Source organism: Grus americana, chromosome 5, assembly GCF_028858705.1.
Source record: "Grus americana isolate bGruAme1 chromosome 5, bGruAme1.mat, whole genome shotgun sequence".
In the NCBI taxonomy this organism is placed as follows: domain Eukaryota; kingdom Metazoa; phylum Chordata; class Aves; order Gruiformes; family Gruidae; genus Grus; species Grus americana.
This window is the reverse complement of record NC_072856.1, coordinates 64518413-64532001: the sequence shown is the minus strand read 5'-3', so window position 1 is coordinate 64532001 and position 13589 is coordinate 64518413. Positions and strand designations below refer to the sequence as shown.

Sequence of the window (13589 nt, the reverse complement as noted above, 5' to 3'; positions counted from 1 at the left end):
TTCCATGTTAAATTTTTTATTTTTTCCTGGCCAAAAGGTTTTATTATTATATTTCCTTGATACAACCACTCCAGAAGTGGAAAACTACAGGACTGATAAAGCGTGCCGTCTGTCCTCATCCATATATGTATGTATATGGATGTGTATATGTATACTTATACATAGACTAGCTTATAAAGTTACAGATTTCCAGGTTTTAATTTTCATTAAAATTAGCATAATGGCAAATTATTGTGTTTTAAATTGAAGGTGCATTCTGAGGTGTGATGTAAAGCACTCATGTAATACTTTGCAAATGTGCTTTGGGAGCAGGAGAAAGCTACGTAACCACTCTATACTGAACATGGCCAAAATTGCAAACACATTCTGCTGCACAGGAAGTTTTAAAAGACACAACTGATGTTAAGCAGCTATCTCTAATTGACTGTAATGGCAGTAAGACATTCTACTGTGTAATGTGTTTTTTACATCATAAAGAGATGATAGTTACATTCCGTTTCCAGTACGCATGTAATGGATTGTATTATGAGATCATTGATCAAGAGAGACTGAAAACAACAGCACTGGAGATGTTTTTCTCAAGTTATCCCAGAATTGTAGGCATAAAGCATTTCCCAAATATAGCTACTCTCATTCTCATTGGCCAAAGTATTTAAAAGATTTCAGACCTAGAGTACTGCCTGTTGCTCAAAGATCTATGAATTGTTGAATGCTGTGTAGTGGTAAGTTAACTATGAGTTTTCTTTCTAGCCTTTATACGATTTCCAGTCCCTTACAATAATAATCATATTTTTCCACAAATACTCCTTTTGTCTGTTCAAGGAAGAAGGCACTATTCAAAGGAGTCAGAATGTAGCACTTTTTTACTCAAGTATCCAAAAATCCCATTGTAGGTACAGCTCAAATTACATCTGTTACTTAGTACGGTTTTTTGTAATTTAGAGCCTATTGTTGGATTTTTTTTTTTGTCTCTCATTGGAAACAATAATTTTTAAAACTAGAATAATTATACTGAAACCCTTTCCAGGAAGACATTTTAATGAAAATAAAACTTTATTTAAAAACTTACAATCATTTACCATGAACCGTTGTAGCTGCTACTCCTTTTTCTTTGTTGGCTTAATTGAAAAGCTTTCTAAAACAGCAGAATTCTGCACAGAGAGTGTGGTCTCAAATTATTTGGAACTACCTAACAATTTTCTGTGCAAGTTATGACATCTTGACAAAAGAGAGTGACGTTTCGTTGTTCAGTGCTGCAAAGTAATACCTCTTCTGAGAAAATGGAAAATAGATGGTCTAAAAATTGTGTAAATTTGCAAAAGCTTTATCATAATGAAATTTCCAGGATTTAAAATCTGAAAGCCCTAACAAAGCTGAATCTACTTTGGTTGAATAATAACCTGATCAAGAATACAGAGGTGAGTCTGGTGTCCTTCTTATGATTTCTTTTCTTCTAATTTGTGTAATTTGTGGTATTTTAACAGTATGGTATAAGAATGTGTCTAATAAATAGAGCTAACTTCTAGAAGTATTGAACAACAGAAAGGAAAATTTTAACCTTTGATTTATAAGAATTAAGGCTGAAACATTATTTGGAACTCATTAGCTGTCAAGGTTTTCTGCATATGCAGAGTTAACTAAATCAGTCATTTTCAGAGACCTCTGAGATTCATGATGAGGAAAAAGGGTTTTTTTAGTTTTCTTATAACTGCAGATTTTTGTCTGCACTTCAGTATTATGTAAAGAGTTGCCATGTAATTTTTATTTTAATGTTTAGATTTTTATTTTTTTATAACTTGGTGTGGGGACTGTGGTGGGTTGACCCTGGCTGAAGGCCAGGTGCCTACCAGAGCCGCTCTCTCACTCCCCTCATTCACCAAACAGGGGAGAAAAGGCATAACGAAATGCTTGTAGGTCGAGATAAGGACAGGGAGAGATCACTCACTAATTACCGTCACGAGCAAAACAGACCAAACTTAGAGAGGGAATTCATCTAATTTATTACTAGGCAAAACAGAGTAGAGGAATGAGAAAATAAAATCAACTCTTAAAACACCTCCCCCCACCCCTCCCATCTTCCCGGGCTCAACTTCACTCCCGGCTTCAACCTCCTCCCCCCTCAGCGGCACAGGGGGACGGGGATTGGGGGTTACGGTCAGTTCATCTCACGGTGTTTCTGCTGCTTCTTCATCCTCAGGGGGAGGACTCCTCTCATCATTCCCCTGCTCCAGCATGGAGTCCCTCTCACGGGGTGCAGACCTTCAGGAGCAAACTGCTCCAGCGTGGGGTCCCCCACGGCGTCACAAGTCCTGCCAGCAAAACCTGCCCTGGCGTGGGCTCCCCTCTTCACGGGTCCACCAGTCCGGCCAGGAACTTGCTCCAGCGTGGGCCTCCCACGGGCCACAGCCTCCTTCAGGTGCCTCCACCTGCTCCGGTGTGGGGTCCTCCACGGGCTGCAGGTGGAATCTCTACACCCCCTCATCCTTCCTCCATGGGCTGCAGGGGGACAGCCTGCTTCACCATGGCCTTCACCACGGGCTGCAGGGGGATCTCTGCTCCGGCGCCTGGAGCTCCTCCTCCCCCTCCATCTGCACTGACCTTGGTGTCTGGAGAGTTTCTTACATCTCACTCCTCTCTCCGGCTGCAAAAGCTCTCTCTCTCTAAGTGTTTTTCTTCTTCTTAAATATGTTATCACAGAGGCGCTGATTGGCTTGGCCTTGGCCAGCGGCGGGCCCATCTTAGAGCCGGCTGGCATTGGCTCTATCAGACACAGGGGGAGCTTCTAGCAGCTTCTCACAGAAGCCACCCCTGTAGCCCCCCCGCCACCAAAACCCTGCCACGCAAACCCAACACACTTGGAGAGATTAACTCCTGTTCAGGAGAAGTTTTATCCTGGCTTTTTCTCATTCTGTCATATATCAAATTAGCTCCTATGAAAAATTAGTTTCTCCCCATGCTAACCTTTGAGTTGGAGGCTAGTCCAGAACCAGCGAGAGCTCTGTGATTAGCAGTTTGGCATTTAAAGGAACAAGAAATGTGTAAATGTCCCTTTCTAGCAAAAGATCATGTAGCTTTCTGAATTACCTGACTCTTCGTGCCCCTACAGGAAGATGGAATTGCGGCAGCTCAGTCCATTTTCCCTTGGGAGAGTATATGAAAAAAGGCAGAGGGCGATACTGATACCAAGATAAAAGTAGTTGGAGCAGAAGGACATACTGATAGGGATGAATGAGACCAAATCACTGTGATCTTTCAAAGCCATAAAAAAGAGGAGAGAGAAATTGAAGCTGGGCACGATGATAGGGAAGGAAGGCAAAGACTGAGAAATTACAGCTGACAAAGTGCAAGTGTAAATGCTGTAGAGTGTTTCCAGAAATTATTATTATTAGCAAGAACACTACAAAGACTAGTGGCATCTCAATGCAAAGAACTGCAGTGTCATCATGGAGAGAAATGATTGACATCAGTGATTTAGTTCTCATGATATCCTGAGGCCAAGACATGGGCTGCAGCCAAAAGCTAATGAGTACTCATGACATGAGGCATGATCTGTTAGGTTTCTCATGCACAGCTGTGAAACTGAGGCTGGGGGACTTAGTTTATTTTCATTGCAGTATCATTTACAGAGGCTTTCCAAGCTAATTCCCTTTTGGCGAAATGCAGTCTCCCTTTCCATGTCAAAAGAAAGCTATAGTTTACAACAGAGGCCAACATTGTTTAGACTCCAGTCAAATTTGTTTTTACATTTGAATGATCTGCCTCTTAGCCTACAGGCTCTTCAGCATTTGCAGTGCTATATTAGATTAAAACTGTGCTGTTTAAAACATTCACAGGGTTTACATACTCTGCAGAATGTGCAAGAGGTCAACCTCAGTGGGAACTTAGTAGAAAGAAATAGGAAGGTGATACCACTCTGGCATTTCTAGCATGAACATTCTGATTACTACCAAGGGTTTATGTACATGCTTTAATCTTTCTCTCATTCTAATAAAAATTTCCTACCAACTTGCATGGTTGAGAGTCATATCCAATATACACAGCCCTCATCATCCGAAAGTTCTGTGTCAGAACTCCCTAGGGCTCATCTTTTTACTCCCAACTCCTTTCCATTGATGTAGCCATGTCAAAGAAGACAGAAAATAGGTATCAGTGGGATTTGTGCATATATTTATTTTTATTTTTCACTGCCTTTAGTATAAAGGGCTTTTAGTTTAAATCAAGCCTGTTTGGTTATAAATGGAAATGTAAATAATGACTGTGTTTCTAAGCAGATATTAGAGAATCTATTAATTTTTCTTGGTTCATCTTTATCTGTAATGAAAAGTTCTTCCAAATGCTATCCCTACACTTTGAGTGGAAGTAGAAAATAATATATTGTATGTATGATGTCATTGTTCATTTCTTCAGAATAATCAACAGCCAAGTTTTTAGGACACTTAATGACTTGCAGGGGATCCATTTCCAGTTTCAGTTCTGCCACGTTCATAATTATTTGAACCTGGTGTCTCAAGCCTCAGGTGAGTGCTTCAACCAATGGGCTCTTAAATGGAACTGCACCAAGACGGAAGCCTTAGAGATACAGTCCAGAACAGTGGACTAGAGAAGATACTCACCAAATGTGGTAAACTGAGTTTCAAGTTTCTGCTTTTAGTCATCCAGTACAGGTATCTGCAGAGGACCTTCCTGCTTAGTTCCCAGATTATGATGGTTATTGCCTATTCTAGTTGATACTATAAACATTTCTGAAAGGTCTGTGTTTGTTCTGATACAGAAAATCTTTGCAGATTAGAAAGCTCTTTTCACCCAGCTCTCAAGTTAAAGCTCTTTTCACCCAGCTCTCAAGTTACTGGTTGTTTTAGGTTTTTTTCTGATTTCCAATTGATTAGCCTGTTCCCCTTCCTTTAAGAACAGTGTAAGTGACATAATGCAACCACAGTTATTCTAAAATTAAAAGACCCGCCACAGATTTTCTGTACAGCATTTTGTGAACATTCCTAGTAGGTCTTTAATGCACTTTGAGTGAGCTCTTTGCACATATGTCTATACACAAGTAACTGAAAAAATATTGCTGATTACATAAATAGGGCCCCTTAAAAGAACTTTGATCAAGAATCAACAGGTTCTTTTGATCAAGGGTGCACAGACCAAAGACTGCCAGTGCAGGCTCATGCCTTTATGGTCATATCTTCCTCCTTTGCTTGCATATGAAGATCAGGTTGGATCTAGGAAACAGACATGAACTTCAGTCACCTCATCACTTTGTCAGAAGTGCCTCTAGTTAGTTAATTTTAAATAATATTCACATTGGGGTATGTAGGCAGAGTGAGGTAAGTTGCTTTCTTTAAGAAGAGTTCTATGGAAATTTTATATTTGGGAGCCAAATCCTTCCTTGTTATTCAAAAGGAATGAGAAGTTCATTCTCTTGCTTTACCTAATCTCAGCTGTATAGCATCTAAAGATTTACCTCTTAAAAAAGAATGCAAAAAGAGTTTTGCTTCCACACAGCAGAGAGTAATTGCTATGCCACACAGTGGTCAAACACGGGGAGAGAAATGATCCCTGCCCTTAGGTATCTGAAGGAAAGCTGTAGTTCCATTTTAACTGTACCCTCTAACTCTCCTTTCATTGCTGAGACTTGCATCGTAATGAAGTCACGTTGAGGGATTGGTCCTGCCTGGGTGAAACAATGGTCTAATTGATATGAATAGGACTGGGATGTGAGCCAGTATACAACAGAAGAGTATGTGCGGTTGCTCAGAGCAGAGCTGTCCCTTTGGCAAGTAATTCAGCTTTTTCTATTGTCGATCAAGGGTTTGAATTTATTAAAATAATTTTCTGTTTTGATGTTTTCAGATATGCTTTTTAGCACATATCTAGAGGGCTTATCTTTTGAGGAAACACAAATAAGATAATTTTTCTGCTATACTTTAATGTAACCTCTTGCTTCTGAATCCTAATGTGGTCTTTTTATCAGCTGGAATGTGAATTGGCCAAGCTGCAAATGTTGGGTAAAACATCAAGTAATAAATCTCTAAGGATTAAGAAGCTGGAAACCGATAATTCAGTTCATGATAATGAAGATACAGAAAAGACATGTCTTGAAAAGGTATTCTTCGAAAAAATAAATGCACTGGAGAAAAGAATAACATTCCAGAACAGAAAACTGAATGAGTATGTTTAGTGAATTGTACAAGAAGAGTATTCTGATATTTTCAGACATTAATAATTGGGTATGATGGTGGCTGGTGGTTAGGAGATTAATGACAGGACTTGAAGGCTGTCTCACATTTGTTCTTTATAAGGTCCAAATTAGGACTATTGCAAATATCATGAAAGTAGCAGCTCTTATGTGGTCTGAATTACTGGATCCGGGCCAGCTTGTAGTAGACAGATGCTGCCATTGCCATTACTGGTGATCTCAGTAAATAGGAAAAGGATTGAACAAAAATATCTGGGATGAGTAGTTATATTGGACCAGTGCTTGGAAAAGTTTTCTGGGCCTTTAAACAGTAGAGATCCAGCAAAGTGCTGTGGTTTTTTTGTTTCTGTTTGTTGTTGGGATTTTTTCCCCTGTAATTCCAATGTGATTTTAATGGCTTCTTTTTCTTGTCATTCTTGATTCTAGCTTAGGACTTCATGAGTCAAATTCACTCTAAAGGCAATGGTCAGCACAAAGTCTACACAGAGAATCCTTCATAATAGGGCATGTGGAGGATATCAGTGATGCCATAGATCTAGTGTTGGATGCCAGCATGGGTCTGAAGCTCATTCTACAGAATTTTTATGAAGGGAGAATTGGATGGCTCTCTTCTGATGAGTAGAAAGCTGTCTGTTTTCTCTCTGATGTTCTGCAGGACAGCTAAGGCACATACCATTCAGCTGGCCAGTTCTTGCTCTGGTTTTGTGTCTAAGACCAATGAACACTGTTGCTATCTACCAGTGTAGTACAAAGAGTCTGTAATGCATCAGGCCCCAAAAGAATCAAATCATTTAGATTTTGCATTTGACTATACTGAATAGTATACAGAAGTAGTACTGTTTTAAAGCTTGTTAACAAAGAGAGGGGAAGACTGTTGATCATCTCAAGGATGGAACAACTGGTGGAGGTGTGGGAGAATTTAAACATACTGTGAAATTTGTTGCTGTTACTTGCCACGGATTTCATACCAGTGCCTCACGCTGCACCCAAGTACAGCACGATTTCATTAGTGCTGCAATTTGGATTGACATTGTTATGATACTGAATAGCAAACTAAGATGTTCTCTTACTTGAGGAGGTGATTCTTTTAAGTTAATGATTACAGAACAACGCTGAGGGTGAAGTGGATGAAGTTGGGTGTTATGGATCAGTATAGGACCAGTATATCCACATATTATGATCAGTATATCCACAGTTGTAATCTTTCAGATTTTAAAAAAAAAAAATCTTTCTGTAATAATTTGTTCATCTATATTTGTTGCTTTAAAAAAAAATTATGTTTATTTGTCCTGTTATGTTGTTCCAGGCAGAACTTAAAAAGATTTCCAAGTGGAAATGAAGAAAAGTTTTAATGTGGTAGCACTATTCTTGTTGATGGAATTGGAAATAGTGGGAAACATTCACGTTGAAGAAGCTTTATCAAATAATCCATGGTAAACTTCTAAAGATACTTCATACTCATACCTGTTTCTTATGATTCCAAGTTAATAATTTTTAACAAAACAAATTTATTACAAGGATCTGGAGTATTTTAAAGCATCAGTGCTCCACAGACTCCATTTGCAGATAGCTGATGAGAAAGGAAACACACTCTCTCCCCTCTCCTTCTCTTAGTGGTGTTCTAGGCTGAAGCTTTGCATCCACAAGGACTGATTTTTTTGTTGCCTTTGTTTTTTTTATTTCCTATTTATGAAGTCCTTTATTTTAAAAAGGAAGGTAAAAGAATAAGCTATCCAAATGTTGTTTAACAGCAGTGATAATGATTATTCTGAGTTCCTACACAGCTTTACCTGTAAAGAAGCATTAGAAGTTGCTTACATAATCTTTGTATGAATAACCTTGATGCTCATTTAAGGGGAGATTCAAATTTAGACTGGCAGTATTTCAAGGACAGTTTTCTGCTTGAGTGCTCCAAGCTTGTCCACCTCAGGTATGCCTTCTTTTTGTCTTCAGGGATGTTTATTAGAGCTGCAGGTAGTCCTGTACTTACAGGTTCCATTTGAGGTTGTTTGTAAATAACATTCTGCTTACTTTTAGTGCCACTTTCTGAAGCCAAGGATCTTTTTGTTTTGGCAAGGAGAAATTAATAAATTACTCTTGCAGGGATGAAAACCAAAACAAAGGTTTTTGGATGAGCAATCTTAGCACAGAATCTTTTTGAGAAAGAGCAATATTTTTATTAGTTGCAGTAATGATTTTGACTGTTGTATTTTATTGTCTAAGAAAATCTTCAGTCGACTGAAAAACTGGGGAACCTACTGCATTTCTAGATTGGTTCTCTTTCTAAGGCGTTTCGTTACTCCATAATCTTTAAGGAATCTCATAGTACCAGATGGAAATATGGGAGTTTATTGTCTTCCTAGTCAGGCACAGAGAAAATGGCCACATATTTTTAAGTGATTTGACTTGTGTACCACATGGAACAGGTGAGCTTCTGCCCCCAGGTTCCTTGCTGGCCAGTGGACTGTCTCCTCTTTCTCAAGTTTAACTGCAGAAACTGTTGTAGGTTCTTGCATGCTCACTTTATGTATGATTGTGCTTAGTATAGTGGAACTGCTCATTTGCATAGTGAAGAAGGATTTGAACAGATTTTAAATATGACAGTGCATATAGAGAAAAGGAACACAGTGAGTCACATATGATTAGATGTTGATATTTGATGCTTAACTTTGAATGCAGCATGTGAAGAAAATAAGGTAAATTTATTTGTCTCCACATGAGAGAACAAAGTTATAATTAAATGAAACAGGATAGAGGCTTGTGATTCTTTCTTCTGAATAGAAAATAGAAGAAAATAATGTAGATAGCACTGAAAAAATCAGTGCAAAACAAGAAGAAAATATTATTAACTTAGTGCTTTCTTCTGTGCATTTCTGCACACAGGTTTAGTTCTTCTTGTCATATAATTCAATTACAATTTTGTACCTGGGACTACAGATCATACAATATCATGGGAATGAAAATAAATCACATCTTTAGAGTGCACGATGAAATTCTGAGGCTGAAATTTAAGGAGAAGTTTCAAATATTTCTGTAAAAAGAAGTTGTAAATCACCAGAAACAACATCCTTATGAAAAAGAATTTCAAGAAGAAAATAAGTTATCGACAGTTTTATAGTATTAGTATGGGGTTCTGGATCTGCTGTCAACATTTATTGTACTATTCTCTTTCTTGTCATGCTATTGCTACCTTCCTGCTAGGGATCTTCAGGAAAGACAAGACTTGTGGTTCCAGAGGCAAATAAACAGATATTTTTTTTTTTTTATAATGTAATATAGAACATGGAGACTGCTCTTACTGATTATAAAGAGGCAGGGGAAAAACAAGTCTTGCAAGGGATCTCATGATTACTGTGAACATCAGTATTATGGAATTTCTGTTAATTATAGTCTGTTATCCTTAGTAAATATTGTGCAATGTATAAACTTTATATGGTCAGAATGTCTGTTCTTGTCTTTTGCCTGCTTTTGCAACAGCATAATGAAAACCTGGAGTCTTTCTCTATGTCTTCTCTTTGTAGTTTCTTAATAAGAAAAGATGGAATCTCTCTCTTACGTATGCAACCCTGAATAGCCAGTTAAGGAAAAGCAGCTGCTGCAAATGCTGGAGGATAGTTTTCAGGGTCTGGAAGTGCATACAGTATGCTGCATTGTGGACAGAAGAATGCTGCTGTTCAGTAAAGAGAGAATGCAGAAAAATGCTGCTTTCTTTTCCTCCCTCCTTTCATCATTTTTCTATTCATCTTTCTTCTATTTTCTTCCTCTGTTCTCATTATATTTCTTTGTGTTACCTCTGCTTCCTTCTTCACATCTTTATGCCATCTGTGGCAGAGGTATGATTAGTGCTTTCCAGTTTTTCTCATCATCTTCTTGTCCTTTCCTTGCCCTTGCTCTTTTTGAGGCAAATTGTCTCTTCTCACTAACCACTTCTCATCAGTGCCCACCACTAGAGTTTGTTGGGACTGATGTAGGACTGGTTTGGAAGTCTCCACCGTAACAGCTGCAGCACCTGTATTTGCTGCCTGTGGAACTCATTGGCTCAGTGGTTTCTTCAGCCATTTATTTTATAATTGTCATTTGTATTTGTTTGAATGCAATATTATTTTGCTGTTATTTTGTTTTTTCTACCAGTGCTAGCACAAAGCATAGCATGAGGTTTCAGTTCTTTCAGTCTCAGTTCTAGTAATACAGTATCCCAGGTTCTGGCTTGCAAACCTGATCCTAACTCTAAATCACTGCCTCCTTTTTCCATTTAACCCTAGTCCGTTTATCTCTGGTATCTCTATATGCCCTGCCCTAAACATAGGGTCCCTCTGGCATGGATCCTAGTTGTCAGACCAGTCATAACACTAGAAACTGTCCCGGTGACCCCTTCCATCTCCAGACTGTAAAATAGCCAGGCAGATGGAATATATTATTTCATGCTGAGTAAGAAATTATGAACAGAAGTAGTATTTTCACAAAATAGTTGAGGTTGGAAGGGGCCTCTGGAGGTCACCTGGCCCAACCCACCTGAGCAAGCAGGGTCACTTACAGCAGGCTGCGCAGGACCATGTCCAGACAGCTTTTGAATGTCTCCAAGGATGGAGATATTTCAGGTAAGGAAGTTTTCATTCTGACTTATGAAGGAAAAAGAATAGAGAGTAGGAAAATAATTCAGGGCAACTCTTCCTTGGTCCCTGTTGCTCTCCTTTTCTTCTTTCCAACCTTTTGGATGCCTGCCCTTCTCTTTTTGCTCTGAAAAAAGATCACATTTTGGGGTGACAAGATTGTACCTTCAAATAAGTATCTATTGTCCTGTTTCCCTTTATTATTGTTTATATCATCCTCGTTTGCAGAGGCTCCACTGAGATTCCTTTTTGTGGTGTTAAAAGCTATATAAGCATACAGGAAAATGGACCCTGTCCCACAGAGCTAACAATCTGATTTTCTTGTTTGTATCCGTCATTCTGTTGGAATAATGACCCTATAAACTATTTTCTTACTCATTATTCTTCACCTTCCCTGCCTGCCATCCCTTAGCGTAATTCATGGCTATATTTTCATGCTGCTTAATTTTGTGTACATTTTTAAGGGGTGATCTCAGTCAAATAAAGATACTTGACCCTTGCTTTAATCTTTGCAGAGATCTGACAGAAAAAAAAAAAGCTTTTCTTCTCTGTAACAGTCTAAGCATGTGTGGATGTCCCAGAACAGAGTTTCTGAAACAATAAGCTAAGGCAGAAGGCAAAACCAGCTATGATCCTGAGAAGTCATTCAAGCATGGTAATTCAAAGTTTGGAAAGATGTTGTATAATATGTGCTGCATGGCTTGTAGAATTACTGTTACAGAAAGGACATTTTGTAAATACAGCAGATGGCCATGAGGTGGCATGTGCAGCCTTGAAAGGAGCTCTAAAACTTTGCTGAAATCCATCCCAGTGTCATTTCTATGTATTAGGAAGCTCCACAAAGGGCTTAGACTACTGGGAGTAATTCCCAGGCAGGAGTTTGAAGCATCTATGAGAGATGTCCTCATGTGAGAAATCCTTAGATATGTCTGATTTTTTTCTTGATGAGTGAGGAAAGACACAAATATATTGGGTCAATTCATGTCCAGGACAGGGCACACAGAAGGGAAAAAACAGTCATGCTGTGTGACTCTCTCATTGCAGTACTTGGAAACAATCAAATTTCAACCCAATTTGAAAAAAAAAATAAAATTAGAAGTCTTAAAGGTAATTAAGTATTTATAATTTTTCTGGAAATCTTAACCTGATTTAGGACACCTCCTTCTCCCCACAAAGAAAAGAGACATTTCTCAGCTTTTCTAGGGTTCATTTAGCACCAGGCAACAGGGCAGTCAGCATGGACTTAGGGCAAGTTTGTCAGCATATATATGGCTTGAGACTTGCCACTGCACATACTACCTTCTGCTTGGCCTTGGTGTCATAGGGAGCTTGGGGAAGCTGGGTTTACTGCAATATGGAAGAAAGAAGTTGGAAGACACAAGTCCAAATGATACCTAGCCTCACAGGTTCCACTGTTTATGAAATTACTTGTATTTCTGATTTCACTGGCTTTCAGTATTAGCTGACTACAAGTGTTAGATTTCACAAAGTAATCTTTTTTGCCAATGTACATTTGTTTCATAAAAAAACCATAAAACCAGAATCATAATACATATAAAACCATATAATTTTATTAATATGTATTATATACATATTAGAGCATTCATTTGCCAACCCAAGATGTATCCTGTTTGTTATTACATTAAGCACAACTGTTGTATTATCCTGTCAGCATCCCTAAGCTAGAATTAGAAATATGAAGTGTCTTTTCTCACTCACTTAAGGAAAGTGATAATTGCAGAAGTTTTCCTTGTCTGCATTGCGCCAGCTTGTGCAATGAATCCCATCCATCAATTCAACTACCCAGAAGCTAATTCAGTGTTCAGGCCATGGAAATGCCTAGAAAATGATGTGTCTACTTCTGGCAATGGTATGTATTTGTAGGCACTTAGCATAAAGTTAAGGTTAAATTAACTTTTTTTTAAATGAACTTTTGCATTCTAAACTCCTCTTCGACTTTGGGTTGTGTCAAGAGGTTTCATTCCTCAGAACACAGTCTCTGCTCAGCTGAAGTGCATTTTTTCAAAGACAATAACAAGCAAGAAGATTCCTCTTTGAATAAATATTTGTGCTTGTTCAGTGACCTGTGCCACACTGCTATTTAGTCATTAGTCCACACTAAAAGTAGCCAACTTCACATAGCTTCATACCCACTTTTTGTACAGTGGAATTGAGCAAGTGTTGCAAAAGGCAATACACGTATACCAGAGATGAAATCTTCACCCTTAAAATCCACAGCCTTTATCTTTAAGCAAAATAAAAATAAGTACTGCTGAGAAAAACTCTAAGTAACCAGATTAAATCTCTGTATCATATGTATCCCCTGAGTGATAGATTATGTTTTACCATATTTTTTTGCAAGACAACGGAGTGGGAATTGAGTAATAATTTTACCTGTTCACTCTGATATACCCTCCAAATTTTCAGATGCTAACTGGAAGCAACATCTGTCTCTTTATAAAGGAACAGGGATTGTTTATGACTTCTTAGAAGGGAGGAAATGAAAGCTAATTTGGAAGGTGATCACACCATAATATGATGAAGTAGTTTTGGACAGTGCAGCAATGAAAGCACTGCAGGAGAGCTGTCCATGCTCTCAGGATCTAGGCTAGTCTTTGACAGGCTGCATTCTTCATGCTGGAATCTGACAGCTGCCTTATTCTACAAAGGATGTTAAACAGCCAAGTTAAACTCCTTTATTAGGCTGCGTGAGTCCGTATGGCAAAGTCTAATGGCAGAAAGGAGTAAAACTGATGCATCTTCATGGAAGGAGATACCTT

At 38.5% G+C, this 13589-nt stretch overlaps 1 protein-coding gene across 1 annotated transcript in view; it reads left to right on the top strand.

The window, feature by feature from the left end:
- The first annotated feature begins 479 nt into the window (after positions 1–479).
- Positions 480–13589, top strand: part of LRRC9 (leucine rich repeat containing 9) — a 38724-nt gene continuing 25614 nt past the window's right edge. Inside the window, 9 exon segments of the mRNA XM_054827960.1 lie at positions 480–722; positions 1278–1418; positions 3834–3902; positions 5975–6171; positions 7510–7632; positions 9083–9267; positions 9730–9846; positions 11336–11474; positions 12534–12679. Of these exon segments, the coding sequence (XP_054683935.1) occupies positions 480–722; positions 1278–1418; positions 3834–3902; positions 5975–6171; positions 7510–7632; positions 9083–9267; positions 9730–9846; positions 11336–11474; positions 12534–12679 (1360 nt within the window).